Source organism: Lissotriton vulgaris, chromosome 1_1 (assembly GCF_964263255.1).
Source record: "Lissotriton vulgaris chromosome 1_1, aLisVul1.2, whole genome shotgun sequence".
NCBI lineage: Eukaryota > Metazoa > Chordata > Amphibia > Caudata > Salamandridae > Lissotriton > Lissotriton vulgaris.
Window position 1 is genome coordinate 1026319032 of NC_141685.1, and position 17383 is coordinate 1026336414.

At 51.0% G+C, this 17383-nt stretch overlaps 1 protein-coding gene across 1 annotated transcript in view; it reads left to right on the forward strand.

The window, feature by feature from the left end:
* KRI1 (KRI1 homolog) overlaps positions 1-17383 on the forward strand; it is a 129974-nt gene that overhangs the window by 97881 nt on the left and 14710 nt on the right. Inside the window, exons 12-13 of the mRNA XM_086961880.1 lie at positions 3896-4066; positions 6257-6329. Of these exons, the coding sequence (XP_086818006.1) occupies positions 3896-4066; positions 6257-6329 (244 nt within the window). The remainder of the gene's footprint in view (positions 1-3895; positions 4067-6256; positions 6330-17383) is intronic.

The window sequence follows — 17383 nt, forward strand, 5'->3', positions numbered from 1 at the left end:
CTGTGGTGGAGTGTGCTGCCATCCAGAAGTTCTGCCTGTGGTGGAGTGTGCTGCCATCCAGTAGTTCTGCCTGTGGTGGAGTGTGCTGCCATCCAGTAGTTCTGCCTGTGGCGGTGTGTGCTGCCATCCAGTAGTTCTGCCTGCGGCGGTGTGTGCTGCCATCCAGAAGTTCTGCCTGCGGTGGCGTGTGCTGCTATCTAGATGTTCTGCCTGCGGCGGCGTGTGCTGCCATCCAGAAGTTCTGCCTGCGGTGGAGTCTGCTGCCATCCAGAAGTTCTGCCTCCAGTCAGTGCTTCTCGCAGCAGCGGGAATGACGTGAGATTCATTGTGTAGTCCCCCACCGGCAGCTGGAAGCAGGCTACTTAACCTGCACTGTAGCGAGACTGATCGTAAACAGTGACTTGTTAAATAACTGAGCGCTATGAACTTCACTCCCAGGAAATCTACACCTAAGCCTTGATGTTTGTCTAAGAGAGACTCTAACCCCAAGGGGAGAGCTGCCAAGACATACAAATGGAGGGGGTCGTAGGAAATACCCAGGAGAGGAAGTGGGATGGGGCAGGACACAATGCACAGGAGCCAGTACATGTTTTGTAAAAGTTACCTTTTCTGTGGCGTATATTGTTTGTTTGTAAATGAAAGTACTTTTCATGACTAAAGTAAAGCGCTGGGTTGGACAATTGTGTTACCCCTGAGAGTCAGGTGCTGAAGGGGTCGTTACTGGCCCAGTTTGCAGATCCATAGTAGAAAGGACCCTAGGACATCCGAGGGAAACCTCTCCCAGCCTTCACCGCTGAGAACCAGTGGCCCCTGTGGCCCTATGACTGGTGTCTGACATACTGCATCAACTCGTGCCCTGAGGAGCGGTGGTCCCCGCTGCATCTTTTCTGTGCTTAGCCTTCTTCATCCCAGTCCAGCTGCTGGAACCGGCCCCGTGCGCTTTGCAGCTCCTCGAGCAGTGCTTCTGGCTCGACCCTGGCATGGCGAGTTTGAGAGCTCATGAGCATTGGTTTACGAATGGGAAGTGTGCAGAGTCGGAGTCCGTGCTCCTGGGATCTTCCAGCACCAGTGAGTGCGTACCCCGTGAAAGCCGCGGCTTCAGAAACACGAGGCTCGGCAGGTAAACCCAGCGATCCGCCCTGGCTCAGCACCTTGAACGAGTCGCAGTGGGCTGAGATGTGTACGGTGCTCTCTTACCTACCACTGACTGCTTCCAGAGCGCCGTTGGTTGTCATTGCCCATGCCCCACTCCTTGTTACACCGTTTATAGCGCGTATTTAAAATGCTGGGCCCTATTGCTGGGTAGAGGAAGCAGGACATTCTGCTTGCCTCGGTTCGTCGCCATTCCCGGAAAGAAATTCCTTTTGTGCGTTTCTGTGAGCCCTTCTGTTTAGGCCATACAGCACTGGCCTGTGTGTGTTTACTCTTTTCCCTGCGAGTGTTAGAGCCAGCCAGGCTCTGTGTGTTCTCGGGCGTTGCACATACCTGCCCCGACTCCTTGTGATGATCTGTGTGCGTCGGTGTGTTCGTGCGGGGCAGTGTGCTGCTGCGCCCTGCCCTCGCTGGCAGCGGCCTCTCCGGGAACTCGAACACCCCCGCCCCCCCCCGTCTCCGCCGCCGTCTAGCAGTGCCGGGGCTCAGCTGGCAGCGCCCACGCGGTTGTGAATGAGATTTGTACCAGCAATAAAGCGCCAAGAGGCGGCTGATGAAACTCGTGTTCAGTGCCCCCCGCGGCCCCTGCGCGCCTTTCCTCTGCCTGGTGATAGCCGGGTCAGGGGCCCGCCGGTTCGGAAGTAGGCCACGCTGCCCGCTGTGACTGTAGCGCTTGCTGGCGCGGCGAGGCGCTGCCGAGTGCGCAGTACAAGTCCCTCCTGCATGCCGGGCGGACACAGAGCTAAGCAGGTTAGCGCAGTGTACACTTGCTCCACCGCAGCTCTGGGTCCGGGTTGTATGTGCACTCTCTCCGTCTGTCCCCAGGGGAGTTGTCTGTCTGTGTACAACTTTTCAGAGTTTATCGTAATCGTTGTACGGATACGATCTGTCTCACCCTTCTGTCCCATTTCAGCATGTTTTTAGCTCGTGTCTGCAGATGGGTTTATCTGTCCAAGACCTGCTGTGGACCGTACCCATTATTTACAGGGGGCCTGGGTGAGCCTGTTGCTTCTATCCCCTGGATTTCTTGTCACTCTTGCTTGGATCTTGATCAATGACTTTCTGTTGGTATTAAATGTCGGATCATGCATACATCGTTTCATGCAGCAGGCTGCTGGTAATCATGCATACTACATTCAGAGGTGTTCGCAAAAAAACTATTTCCTTCATCCCTGTTCCCTGCATCAGCCTCCGCAGCAACTCCATAGAAGCGACCAGAGTAACAGATACACATCACCACTTAGTCTCGAGGGTACCACCCTTCATCAGCTGAAGATGTTTGCACCCATGTAGGAAGCAGGGAGGGTCAGTATCATCAGGTGCAACACGAGCTTCTAGTCGGGCGAACATGGTGTATCGAAGTCCGCCTTGTCTACCGTTCAGTAGCGTGGAAGTGAGATGAAGGCTACTTCGTAAAATGTGTGTAATTAAAAATCAAGAGGTATTTTATGATTAAGCAAGACCAACACTGCTAACATTGAACCAGTCACAGCAGAGTTGTAGCATTTCAAAGTACCAGCTCGTTCCATGGTAGCTCCTCCATTATGCATGGACAGTCAGTGACCTTCCTGTGCAGTGCTCAACAGTGGTCATTGGAGGCACTCACGGCGCTCCCTCGGCGAGGTCGGGTCGGTCTTCCCCGGCTTCGTCACTCCCACGCAGCTTCCTACCAAGCAGGGCGCCGAGGACCAATCCGGTCGCGGCGTTCACGCCAAGCCTCCACACACGCCCGGGAGTCAGCCATTGACAGCGCGGCTCCCAGGGACCTGCCCCTGGATGATGCTGAGCCGGCAGCCAATCAGTGCGCGGCCTCGGCGATGACGCGGCGGCGCTGGGCCAATCCCAGCGCGGCGTTACTGGAGGGGCTCGTCTTGCTGGGCCAATAGGAGCGCGGCGGCTTCGATCTTTGCTGCTGCAGCTCCTGGTCACGAACGGCCGCTTTGGAGGGTGTTTCTGGCCCCGGGCCGCGACGGTGATTTGGCGGCAATAGATTTTCGGGGCCCCAGGTCGCGGTTAGACCGTTTCTAACCAGCAGATCAACAGGGGGGATCCTGGGCGCAGGGAAACACCGCGGGCCTCGTTTCACCCCTGAATCTGTGCCAGCAGCAAGCACGGCCCGGCCGGACCAGACACGGGGGCGTTCCCGGCGTCGCGTGACGTCGGCAAAAGCCAAAGAATCTCGGGAACGCCCCCGTGTCTGGTCCGGCTTTGACGGACGCCTCTCTGTTCCAATGGCTAGCCTCCATTTATGGAGCTAGCCAATGAAGTAGAGAGGCGTGTTCAAGTCACCCATACTAGAAACTACAGATTTCTCTGGAGGAGGAGCCTAACGGCTCCGCCCCCCAGCGAAACCTAAAAAGGACTATATATGGTGTTGAATAATTGGAAGAATAAAATTAAATTTGAAAAAAGAGCTACTTCCGATGTTTGTAAATTCAGAAGAAAAAGCAGGCTTTTTCAGGGTATCACTTGAAAAGCATTTTGAGACCCAGAGACCTTAGTTATCCATGTTTTCTACTAATTGTGGGTAGTAAACGGAATGGATTTGTAAATACACTAATTGACATTAAATACTGCTGGTGGCTCTATAGTCCGCTCTTATCCTTTCATCTCCCACCCTTTCCTTCTTTCGACAGATAGTTGCTTACATTGGGTTTACCCGCTTTGCACCCCAAGAGTATGATCTATTATCTGTGCCTAGTTTCAGCCTTCCCAACAGACCCCTCTCTGTCAATCCTTGTAGGAGAAAGAGCGCAAGAAGGAAGATTTGAAACAGCTCAAGAACTTGAAGCGGAAGGAGATCCTGAGCCGACTGGAGAAGCTGCAGGAGATAACTGGCAACAGGAGCGTTGGCTTCCACGAGCAAGACCTGGATGAGGACTTCGACCCAGCCAAGCATGACCAGCTCATGCAGGTGAAGTATATATTCAACATAAGGAGTACCTTTTTCAGCCTTTAGAGTAAGTGTGGGCACCAGCTGTTCAGGTTTGGGATGCGCTTTTAGAGTCTGTAGATAGTTCTTGCCTTCATCTGTTATGCATCTTTGTATCTGCATATCTATGGCAGATGAACGAATTCTTTAAAAAAAATTCCACTCCTTATTTTCACAAACCTTTCTCTTGTTGCCTTTTTTTTACAAAACCCTTGGCTCCAGTTTATTCTTTGTCTTCTTCATTTCCTCCTTCTATTTCTCCTCTTTTTCCTTCTTCCCACGTGCTGCTTTCCTTCTCACATTCTTCCTCCTCACATTCTTCCTCTTTTCAGCTTAGTTTATTTCATTTTTACCATTTGCCCTTTTTTTTCCCTTGTGGTCTTACTTTTATCTTTCTCCGCTTATCTTTGATTTTTTTTCAATCTGGGACAGTGTTTTGTGGGAATCTGAGATAGTCATGAGGTCATCTTGCAGACTCTTCTTAGGTTTGAAATGCACTAATTTCTTTAAATCAGGACATATAGTAGAATGCATCCCTGATGAAAGGCTTGCCTTATATGTAGTGCACTTGGTACTCTCTTAGATACTTTTACCTGCAGAATCCTCACCTCTTGAGGTGCCCAGATCCAGAAACCTGTAATAATGTTCCTGCACAGGTGGTGGCTGCTCCATCTCTAGGCCAGAAGTAGTGTCTGAGTGACATCAATGAAGCCATTGAGTGCCACTCTGCCCCCAGGATGTCCGTTCCCTTTTATCCAGGCCCCTTGCGGATCCAGAGCTGCAGTCTGGGAATTTTTACATTTCTACAGCTAATTGGTGAAAACATTTTCAACTTTGTACAGTACTTAGGAAATGTCTCCCGTAAGAAATTGTGGTTGACGCTTTGATGCTTCTCTCATAGACAAAAGTCCAGGTCTAGCACCCCCAGAGGCAGCAAAATGACAGAGGGTGTGCGGGAGAATATGGGGAAGCAAGCTGACAGAGGAAGGCAGGAAGGGCTGTGGCAGCAAACTCATAATGGAAGGATTGAGCACGCTGACAATGGGTGGCAGGTTGGAGGGGCTGGGAGCGCAAGCTGACAACGGAGGGTATGGAGATGCAAGCTTACAATTGAAGGTATAAGGGGGAAGGGCAAGCATGCTTACAACGGACGGTGGGCAGGAAGGGATTGGGGAAGCAAGCTGGCAATGAAGGGCATGAGGGGCTGGGACGGAGAGCTGATAACTAAGTATGTGAGTGTGGGATTGCAGAAGCACATTGACAACAGTGGATGGGAAAACACAGGGATAGTGGCAGATGAGAGGCGATGGGGGAAAGCACGGACAACGAAGGCTGGGTAGTAGGTGCTGGGGAGGCAGTGGGTGAGTTGATGAGCATGGCTGCCTGCGCTAATGGAGAAGAGGGTGGTAGGGTAGCAGGAATGGCAAGGGAAGGTGGGTGTAGAGGAAGCCAGTACTGCCACTGAGTGGCGGCAGGAAAGAGGAACATGATGGAGGATGGGGAGGACATGAGAAAGACTGCTGGAAAACTCATGTACATTTGTAGAGTGCTGAAACATTTTGAGGGGGGAGTGTGTGAGCAGTGGAAGGACCCAAGTAATGGATTCATGCGACAGGGAAGAGACAAACAGAAGAGGAAGGAAGGAAAGCCCACCAAAGCTGACGAATAAGAAACCAGCAAATGAGTGACAATGAAACCAACCAGTAATCAGTGGGCGGCCTCTAAGCCCACTTTAAGTTAACAATGTCTTTCAAAAGGTAGTCCATGAGCTCTCTTAAGCCAGACCTAAAAAGTTGATCTAATTGACTTCTGTACTTCGTTTTTTTTCCCCTGAGTTTTTGATTAGTAAGTCTGACAGAGGATGGAACACTAACAATAAAGAACATATTCTTTAGAAAAAAATTGAATACTGTAACTGGAAACTGCTCTATGCCGACGGTGAGCATTGTTACTTTCCCATCCTCGTTTTCATGACTCCGCAGTCAGTGCTCATAAAACAACTGGTGTCTATTATAGATAAAGGTAGGACAACATACCTTACATATATCTTAGTCTTTTATGCATTCCTGGTGTCAAATTCTACATTCTGATTGAAACCTCGCCAACAAATATTTGCTACATCTTTGTCCGTTTATTTGTAAATGATCTGATTTCCCTCTTACTTTAAACTAGAAATTCTTTGGCGACCAATATTATGAAGTCGATGAAGCAGAGAAACCTCAGTTTGAGGATGAGGAACTTGATGGTGAGTCTGCCACTTCAAGAGGCATCTCTTTGAGAGGTGCATCAGGGCACTTTTTGTAGGTTTTATCTGTTTGATGGCTACATGCTGGTATCTGTCCACCAGAAGACTGTTTCGAGAGATTTATGTTGGTGATATAAATGTAATTTTTCAGTTTCGGTTATCAAGTGGTGCACTAGTAAGACTAAGGGGAAACTATTGGATTAGAGGGGACTGTTCACTCTTCACATTCCAGAAGGTGTGTAGTGGAAGGTTTGCTTTCTTCCTACTCATGGGCCGATACCCTATTGCCTCTCACTCCAAGCATAGTTCATTGATACTTATAATGATTTACATCTTCCATATGATTAGCTGGTGGAAGTGAGCAGGAGAGCTTTGGGCCAAAACTGTCAGGAGTTACTTTTATTTGTTTGTCTTTATTGTAGCAGGCAGTCAGAGAATGATTGAAGCAGCGACAGCAGAAAGAAATCCCAGCCTGCATGCTCTTGTGCTCTATACCCGATGATTGAAGCTGCATAGTAATTCCTCCCTCTCCCCTCATGTCCACTCTGTAGGAAGGTACATCCTGACTATGGTTGCCCCCAACTTTTTGCCCTGTGTTTTAGCTGGTTTTGGACATAGTCGGCCTGGGATCCTGCCAATCAGGACCCCAGGCCTACTGCTCTCTCTTTAAAATTACCTCATGTACCCTAGGTGCATCTACCAATTGGTACTGGGCCACCTTATCAGACCCTGTAACTCAGGGCATAGGTGTACCCAGGGCTACCAGGGGCTGCAGCATGTATTATGCCACCCCTGGCTGGTCTCCTAAAATTGACACAACTGGCTGCATGACAGCTGGGGCAAAGTCGTGTAATCACCCTTTGCTGTAGGTGTAGTATCCCTATACCTAACCCTAAAATGGACACACAGATTCCTATCAGTCACTCCTATGGCAGGCCTTGACAATCCTGAAGGCAGAGTGCTTGGAATCATGTGAGATAGTGCTCTGGCATGAGCTGAGCCTGTCTGCAGCTTGCGGAATCAAGTCCTAATAGCTGTTCCATGATATCGCATACCATATACTCTTAAGTGCATTATAATCCTCGCGGTTAAATGCTATCTTTGGTATTGCTTTATCAAAACATGTCGAGTAAGGTGTCATACGAATTGGAATACTAACCCCTCGCCAATTCTGGCGACGGGGTTAGCATTCCACCCTTCTAGAGGGACACGACATGTATGTAACTGTGAACCCCGGTTAAAGTTAACTGAAGCCTCAGCTCCACAAAATGGATGCTGCCACCACAGACACGAGTCTGACCCCCTGCAGCTGGGAGTCCTTCCAGTGAGGGGAGCCTGGACAAAGGGTTTCCTGTCAGGGGCGGTACTAGCACCGTCCCAGACATGGTTTTGTGTATCCTGGGTAGGCAGGGCTTTTCAGGAAGGTGACTGCTGAGTGGCACCCCGGTGCTCACTACGCATAGGCCAGTCAGAACCAGTTCCAGGGGCACACCAGCCCCTGGCCTGGGGAAGTCCGGCAGGGGAGAGGGGTGTAACCACCCCCCTCCTGGTCCCACCCATAGGCAGGACCTAGTCACCGGGTCAGCCCCCTTTTTTAGTATAAAGATGGGAGCGGGCCCCCTGTTAAAATTAGATCATCTTTGGAATCAAGATACCACTTTCTTCGAAAGGACTTCACGATTTCTTCTTCAAGATTCTCCCTTGTGGCTAAGGAGTAGTCACCCTGCATCAAGCGGGCACCATCCTAAAGAACACTGCGGTCTGCTGCAAGTCCTTCATCACGAATCCGACGACCCAGCTCGACGAGACCCGGCTTCCCTGGCACCTCTGACCTCTACTCACCTCTACAGCCAAGCTGAGAACCGTGAGTGCGACGAGACCTCAAGGGACCGACGATCGCCAAGACTGCACGACATCTTTACTGCAAGCCCACCGTGTCCTCCACTGGTGAGTGCTTTGGGGTCCGAGAAGCCCCGACCCTGCGCAGCTCCAGCACCCAAGATCAGCCCCCCTGCATCTCCACGATCTGCGTGGGGCCCTTCTGCTGTTTGCTGTGCACCGCGTTGTTTGGCTACTAGCCGGCTGGCTTGTGGCCTTCTGAACGACGCCCAACGACTTCACGACTGCTGGTCTGGTTGCTCCAGGCTGGCCCTTGCTTCCTTGTTCAAGAGAGGCACCCCGGACCCTCCTGGTCCACCCCAGACGCCATTTTAGGTCCACCGCGTGGGCTTGAATTTGCCAAGGCTTTGTTGCCCAATCCTGGGTCCGGCGACGCCGACAGCTTCCATCTTCGTGGGACAGCTCGATCCTCCATCCTGGTCGCCGACAACGCCTCCTGGTCCGTGAGATCTTCGAGTCAAGCGTCACCCACTCACCTAGTCGAGGTGGCTACCATCCGGTGCCCTCCTGGTGCCCACTGACTACTGGCTAGTAGTCTCGAACTTGGTCCCCTCTGCTTTCAGGTGTCATCTATCTTCGAGATCCAGGCTTGGATCCAACTGAACTTTCTTCACTGGTCACCGGCCAGCATCTTTTCTTCCGGCTCCTGGTCCGTCTACGAGGATTCCCGACGTCTTTTCAGACCTATGCAGCTGCAGCCCCTGGGCTAGGTAACTTCGGCATTTCGGTGCCCCAGCATAGCCTCACTATCCAAGGGTCAGAATCTACTTTCGTTTTCTCCCTACCAGGTCGGGTTCGCCCGAGAACACTAACTTTCTAATTCCTAGCTACCATAGACTTTTGTCCCGCATCTCGCGTGAGAGTGCACACACTGCACCCGAGTCCCCTAGGCCTCCTAGAAGTAATCTAACGATTCCCTAGTCAAGTCCTAGCGATTCCAAAAGCTATTAGTACTGTACTTACCTGCTAGTAATTTCGCATTCCACTTTCAGAGTATATGGTTTTCCGTGCCCCTCGGGCATTTGTATATACTGTGCTAACTTAAGTATTTTTGTAAGAGTTTTGGTTTGTGCTTAGTACCCTGTCCTCATAAAGAGTACAGGGCTGTTGTGATCTTTAAATAAATAACTGTTTATTTTCATAACACTTGTGTGGTGTCCTTTCACTTGGTATTCAAGGGGTATATGTGTGGTAAACAGCTGGCTTAACGCGCCCTCTCGAGTCTTTAGCCTTAGACTGCTCGTATCCACGCTACTAGGATAGCTGGTCTATAAGGTTGACTTACAACCAATCATCAATAAGGGTTGCTGGACTGATACATAGTGTTCACTAGAATAGTGAGCACTGCATATCAGGCCACCTTCCCACATTGGTGAGCAGCGGGTGGGATTTGAGCTTGCTGTTGTTTTACCACACGTATCCTAAGAATATCTTGTTGAAAGATCACATAAGTACTGTTAGGTACATATAACTAAAGCTTAGAATACTCTGAGTTCTACTGAACCAGCTGTTGTAGCTCCTCAAGGCTTAGCACACCTTGGCTGCAACTCTAGCAAGGGATCAGTAGGTAACACATAGTGTAGGTAGGTGCATCACTTACACCACACTAAAAGCAGTATGTCGGTCACAGGAGGAAACACTGAGTCTCCCCTTGTGTCAGTTGACCCTCCACAGGTCATCCCTTCAAAATATACTGCTCTTAGCTTCCATGAGATGAGACAAGTGTGTACTCTCAGGAAACTAAAACAGGGGTCTAACCCCACCACTTCCTTTCTGATTGGTCTCTTAGAGGCCTATGATGCCAGTAGGGCTGGTAACCCAGACCCTTCTAATCCAGAAGGAAGTATGCCCTCCTTACAGGGTCCCTTTGATATCCATCCCCTCCATGAGGCAGATGATGCTGAGGAGGAGGATGAGTTGTCTGGGGATGAGGCAGATAAGGGACAGCTAGAAGTCAGTAGACTAAGCAGGTCCAACTTAAGCAGACATGAGCTTGGTACTGGGGGACTCCTGGGCCCACTCTCAGGTCAGCTTAACATTGGGAATGGACGAGTTAGGTCTCTATCAAGAGGCTCTAGCAGATCCTTTCGAACCAATGGCTCTCTCAACTCTTCTCACAGAGGAATGTCTTCCCCTAAGAGGAGAGTGTATGAAGCTGAAGAAAGGGCAGTCAAACTGAGGATTGAAAGGGAAGAACTTGCCCTGGCCAAAGAGAGACTTGCCCTTGCTAGAGAGCAAGAATTATGTGGGCTAGTTCCCACTGGTGGCAGCAATAAACCTAGCAATAGGGAAAGGAGTTTTGATAAAAAGCACCTGAATAAGATAGTGCCCCCCTTTAGGGAAGGGGATGACATCCACAAATGGATTACTGCTTTGGAGAGGGCCTGCACTGTGCAGGGTGTTCCCCAAAGTCAGTGGGCAGCTATCTTGTGGCTCTCCTTTGATGGTAAAGGTAGAGATAAGCTCCTCACCACAAGGGTGGAGGATGCTAACAATTACCAAGTCTTGAAGAATGTACTGGTTGATGGGTTTGGTTTAACCACTGAACAATACAGGATGCTGTTCAGAGACACCCAGAAAACTCAGTCTCAAGATTGGACTGACTTTGTTGATTGTGCCACTAAGGCTTTTGAAGGCTGGCTACTGGGTAGTAAGGTTACTGATTTTAAAGGATTGTATAATCTAATTATGAGGGAGCAAATCTTAAATAATTGTCAGAACCAGCTATTACATCAGCACCTGGTAGACTCTGAGTTGACCTCTCCACAGGAATTGGGTAAGAGGGCAGACAAATGGGTCAGAACCAGGATTAGGCCTAAAAACCAGGGTGGTGACCAGAAAAAGGAATCAACCAAGCCTCAAGAGAAGGGTGGGGATAAATCCACAGAGAAGACTTCCCAAGGGCCCCAAAATTCCAACAAGGGTGGTGGGTCCCAGAACACTCCTTCAGAACAGAAGAAACCTTATTGCCATACCTGTAAACAGGTGGGTCATTACAAAAGTGATGCCAGTTGCCCTAAAAATGGTAATAAGGGAAATACACCCCCAGGTAATACTCCTAAACCTCCTGTTACCACTAGTGGTAATCCCCCAGGTGGTGGGAGTGCCCCCAAGAATGTGGTGGGCATTACTCTGGGCCAACAGGAGGACTATGGCTTAGCCAGGTTCCCTGACCACACTCTTGTCTGTGAGACTGGCATGGGGTTTGCCAACTTCACTACTGGACCCCACATTTTGGGCAAGTATAGACAAGAAGTTTTAGTGAATGGTCAGAAAGTTGAGGCATTCAGAGACACAGGGGCCAGCCTCACCATGGTGAGTGACCATCTGGTCCCCTCTGCTCAACTGACCCCTGGTTTTACTTATCAGGTGACGGACATTCATGGAATGAAGAGAAGGCATCCCATGGCAGTAGTCAAGCTCAGCTGGGGTAATGTCACAGGGCCCATGAGAGTGGCAGTGACAGATAACCTACCTGTAGATTGCTTACTGGGGAATGACCTGGAACTCTCAGCATGGGCTGAGGTGGAACAAGAAACTCATTCCAGAATGATAGGCCTATCCAGACAGGTTAGTGGGGCAGTAATAGCTACAGCCCCAGTCCCAGCACCATTCCTCCCTGAAAAGGTTGGAAGGGCAGTGGTAGCCACTGCCCAGGCTCAGACAGACTTTCCAGAGCAGGATAGGAGGGCTGTGACAGTCACAGCCCAAACACAAACTGAGTGCCCTCCTGAAAAGGTTGGCAAGGTTGAAATGGTCTCAGCCTCTACTCAAACAGACAGTGAGGTTGTGAAGCCTGAAACAATGGATCACTCCACTCAAACAGAGAGCATTGAGGAGGAAGAAGAGTCTTCCCCCTCCCAGACACTAGGTGAGAGCCAGCCTCCTCAGGGAACTGACTCTACCCCTGTTGAAGGAACTGCCCCAGAGGTAGTCAGGCCTAGCCTGGCAGAGCCCCTGATGGCAGTGGACCCTTCCCAGGTGGGACCCAGTCTGGAGCAGGTAACCTGCACCTCTCTACCCTGCCTCAGTCAGCCCAGGGCTGAAGAGACCAGGGAGGCCAGTGGTGGACCCCAAAGGGCCCCCTGTCCAAAAGAACCCCCTAATCAGCAGATTAGGATCGCTGAAGCTGGTAAACCTAGCCAAGTGAAAATAGAACAGACTCCTGAGGGATCCCCCTTAAAAGTAGTTAGGGAACTCCCACAGCTGGACACTGTTGGGCACAGCCAAACATGGGGCCTAAAAACCCCAGACCTGACCTGTCCCTCCAGTAAGCCAAACAGAGGGACTCAGCCTCCAGCTTTAGGTAGCCAGAGGCTGACCCTGAGAGCTCAGTGCATCTCAGCTAAAGAAAGAAAGGCACACATGATGAATGGTGATTGGAGGAAGTTGAGCCCAAAGGTAGAGGAGCCTCACTTCAGCACTCCATCCCAGCATCAGCCTTCTTCTTTCCCAAGACACACCAGAGACAGAGATTCCCTATGGTGGAGACCCTCAGATACCCTTAGGGTGAGGGGTTGCCTAGTGGACCATGACACAGGGGGAAACCAAGCCAGAGCTGGTACTTCCTTATATGGCCACTTAGGTAATAGAGGCTTACCTGGACAAGGATAGCCTTATCTCCTTTCGTTTGGGGGGGGGTTGTGTAGGAAGGTACATCCTGACTATGGTTGCCCCCAACTTTTTGCCCTGTGTTTTAGCTGGTTTTGGACATAGTCGGCCTGGGATCCTGCCAATCAGGACCCCAGGCCTACTGCTCTCTCTTTAAAATTACCTCATGTACCCTAGGTGCATCTACCAATTGGTACTGGGCCACCTTATCAGACCCTGTAACTCAGGGCATAGGTGTACCCAGGGCTACCAGGGGCTGCAGCATGTATTATGCCACCCCTGGCTGGTCTCCTAAAATTGACACAACTGGCTGCATGACAGCTGGGGCAAAGTCGTGTAATCACCCTTTGCTGTAGGTGTAGTATCCCTATACCTAACCCTAAAATGGACACACAGATTCCTATCAGTCACTCCTATGGCAGGCCTTGACAATCCTGAAGGCAGAGTGCTTGGAATCATGTGAGATAGTGCTCTGGCATGAGCTGAGCCTGTCTGCAGCTTGCGGAATCAAGTCCTAATAGCTGTTCCATGATATCGCATACCATATACTCTTAAGTGCATTATAATCCTCGCGGTTAAATGCTATCTTTGGTATTGCTTTATCAAAACATGTCGAGTAAGGTGTCATACGAATTGGAATACTAACCCCTCGCCAATTCTGGCGACGGGGTTAGCATTCCACCCTTCTAGAGGGACACGACATGTATGTAACTGTGAACCCCGGTTAAAGTTAACTGAAGCCTCAGCTCCACAAAATGGATGCTGCCACCACAGACACGAGTCTGACCCCCTGCAGCTGGGAGTCCTTCCAGTGAGGGGAGCCTGGACAAAGGGTTTCCTGTCAGGGGCGGTGCTAGCACCGTCCCAGACATGGTTTTGTGTATCCTGGGTAGGCAGGGCTTTTCAGGAAGGTGACTGCTGAGTGGCACCCCGGTGCTCACTACGCATAGGCCAGTCAGAACCAGTTCCAGGGGCACACCAGCCCCTGGCCTGGGGAAGTCCGGCAGGGGAGAGGGGTGTAACCACCCCCCTCCTGGTCCCACCCATAGGCAGGACCTAGTCACCGGGTCAGCCCCCTTTTTTAGTATAAAGATGGGAGCGGGCCCCCTGTTAAAATTAGATCATCTTTGGAATCAAGATACCACTTTCTTCGAAAGGACTTCACGATTTCTTCTTCAAGATTCTCCCTTGTGGCTAAGGAGTAGTCACCCTGCATCAAGCGGGCACCATCCTAAAGAACACTGCGGTCTGCTGCAAGTCCTTCATCACGAATCCGACGACCCAGCTCGACGAGACCCGGCTTCCCTGGCACCTCTGACCTCTACTCACCTCTACAGCCAAGCTGAGAACCGTGAGTGCGACGAGACCTCAAGGGACCGACGATCGCCAAGACTGCACGACATCTTTACTGCAAGCCCACCGTGTCCTCCACTGGTGAGTGCTTTGGGGTCCGAGAAGCCCCGACCCTGCGCAGCTCCAGCACCCAAGATCAGCCCCCCTGCATCTCCACGATCTGCGTGGGGCCCTTCTGCTGTTTGCTGTGCACCGCGTTGTTTGGCTACTAGCCGGCTGGCTTGTGGCCTTCTGAACGACGCCCAACGACTTCACGACTGCTGGTCTGGTTGCTCCAGGCTGGCCCTTGCTTCCTTGTTCAAGAGAGGCACCCCGGACCCTCCTGGTCCACCCCAGACGCCATTTTAGGTCCACCGCGTGGGCTTGAATTTGCCAAGGCTTTGTTGCCCAATCCTGGGTCCGGCGACGCCGACAGCTTCCATCTTCGTGGGACAGCTCGATCCTCCATCCTGGTCGCCGACAACGCCTCCTGGTCCGTGAGATCTTCGAGTCAAGCGTCACCCACTCACCTAGTCGAGGTGGCTACCATCCGGTGCCCTCCTGGTGCCCACTGACTACTGGCTAGTAGTCTCGAACTTGGTCCCCTCTGCTTTCAGGTGTCATCTATCTTCGAGATCCAGGCTTGGATCCAACTGAACTTTCTTCACTGGTCACCGGCCAGCATCTTTTCTTCCGGCTCCTGGTCCGTCTACGAGGATTCCCGACGTCTTTTCAGACCTATGCAGCTGCAGCCCCTGGGCTAGGTAACTTCGGCATTTCGGTGCCCCAGCATAGCCTCACTATCCAAGGGTCAGAATCTACTTTCGTTTTCTCCCTACCAGGTCGGGTTCGCCCGAGAACACTAACTTTCTAATTCCTAGCTACCATAGACTTTTGTCCCGCATCTCGCGTGAGAGTGCACACACTGCACCCGAGTCCCCTAGGCCTCCTAGAAGTAATCTAACGATTCCCTAGTCAAGTCCTAGCGATTCCAAAAGCTATTAGTACTGTACTTACCTGCTAGTAATTTCGCATTCCACTTTCAGAGTATATGGTTTTCCGTGCCCCTCGGGCATTTGTATATACTGTGCTAACTTAAGTATTTTTGTAAGAGTTTTGGTTTGTGCTTAGTACCCTGTCCTCATAAAGAGTACAGGGCTGTTGTGATCTTTAAATAAATAACTGTTTATTTTCATAACACTTGTGTGGTGTCCTTTCACTTGGTATTCAAGGGGTATATGTGTGGTAAACAGCTGGCTTAACGCGCCCTCTCGAGTCTTTAGCCTTAGACTGCTCGTATCCACGCTACTAGGATAGCTGGTCTATAAGGTTGACTTACAACCAATCATCAATAAGGGTTGCTGGACTGATACATAGTGTTCACTAGAATAGTGAGCACTGCATATCAGGCCACCTTCTCACACACTCCCACTGCTACATTGATTCAGAACTGCAGAAAACATTGCTCCCACTTCCTTACTATGCATATATGCTTCACTTTTCAATTATTGTGGAGGTTCTGGCCTTTTTTCTGGCCAATAGTTTCCTCTATTGACCAGACTTGCTTGCCGGGTTGTTCCCCGGCAACCCGTTTCTTCCCTTATACCTTCCCCACAAACATTTGCTGTTCCCTCCCCCACACATCTACCGAGCTACATGTTCCAGTAGCTGTGCTGTGCCCTTTGGTGTCCACATTTTCCAGTAGCTGTGCTGTGCCCTTTGGTGTCCACATTTTCCAGTAGCTGTGCTGTGCCCTTTGGTGTCAACATGTTCCGAAAGCTTGCTGTTCCCACTGTGTCCATGTTCTGTAGTAGGGGATTTCTGTGTATAGTCATAATCTAGTGAATAGTCCCGCCCATGTGCGTGGACCCCGGCAATCAAAAATAATCTCTTAAGCTGTCAAAACATGCAGAAAACTGCAAAGACACTTAAGAGAGAATTTAAAGACAAATAATGCAGCCTATATCCACAGGCTACACTGTCCAGTACTTCAACTAGAAATTCCACCAAATAACACCACACATAATACAGCCTGCCCAGTTTCTACCATAGAGAAACTTGCCTCCCCCAGTAAAAGACACTAGAATGATAGAGAGGAAGGCATGGACAGACAAGCCCCATAGGCTGCCATTATGTGGCATAAATAGGATACTGTGCCTTTAAGAGAACTTTCCAGAACTTCTCCCAGTATCCCAGAATGCATAGCAGGTCCCTCTACTTTCAGTACTTTTTTCCGGCTCCTGCTTACAGGACCCTGGCATTGAGCTCTCCCTTGTTTCAAGGGTTTATTGGATATTTTGGCACTTTTGTGTTTTAAAAGTGTTTCAGTTTACTTTCTTGGTGTTCTCTCTCTCTTTTGTGTGCTGATTCATGCGTTTTAGGGCTCTAAAATGCCTGGCCTTTTTGATAAGTGTCCAGCATGTGGGAGGAAGAAGGCCAAGAGTGATCCCCACGATGTCTGCATCGTCTGCCTCCCTGAAGATCATGTCCCTGAGGACTGTGTCATCTTCCAGCAGTTTACTGCTCGGACTCTGAGGGACAGGATGAAGATCAGGCTTTCTGGCCTTGAGGAGAGGCGTCTGCAGGCTGCAGGTGGGTCTGGGCAGGCTGGGAAGGTTCCCTCTGCCTCTGCTGAGGCCTCTGGGGGGCTCCCCAGAGGCAGGAAGTCCAGCAAACGGTCCCGGTCTCCGTCGATGGCGATTGCATCGACGACGACGTCGAGAGGGATGGCGGCGGTGTGCTCCCCTTCTCCCCGGGGCTCCGGGTCGAGACGGCGTGACGGCTCGACGTCGAAGATCATGGAGAGGTCGCCATCGAAGCCACCGTCGACGTCATCGTCTTCGTAGACGTCAAGGTCTTCCTATCGACGTCGTAGACGAAGTGACAAGCATCGGCGCTCGCCGTCGAGGCGACAGTCGTTCGCCATCGAGGTACCGGTCGACGTCTAGGGGCTCCTCGACGTCGAGAGCATCAAGACGGAGAAATCGACGCTCGTCGTCGAAGAAGGAACGTTCGATGTCGCGGAGGCGGCGTACGACGTCACGGAGGAAGAGGTCGACGTCGAGGGGTCGGCGTTCGACGTCGAGGAAGAGGTCGACATCGCGGAGGCGGCGTTCGACGCCGGAGTCGCGGAGGCGACGTTCGACGCCAGAAAAGCGACGCTCAGCATCGAGAAGAAAGAGGTCGGCGTCTGGGAGTCGTTCAGCCTCTCC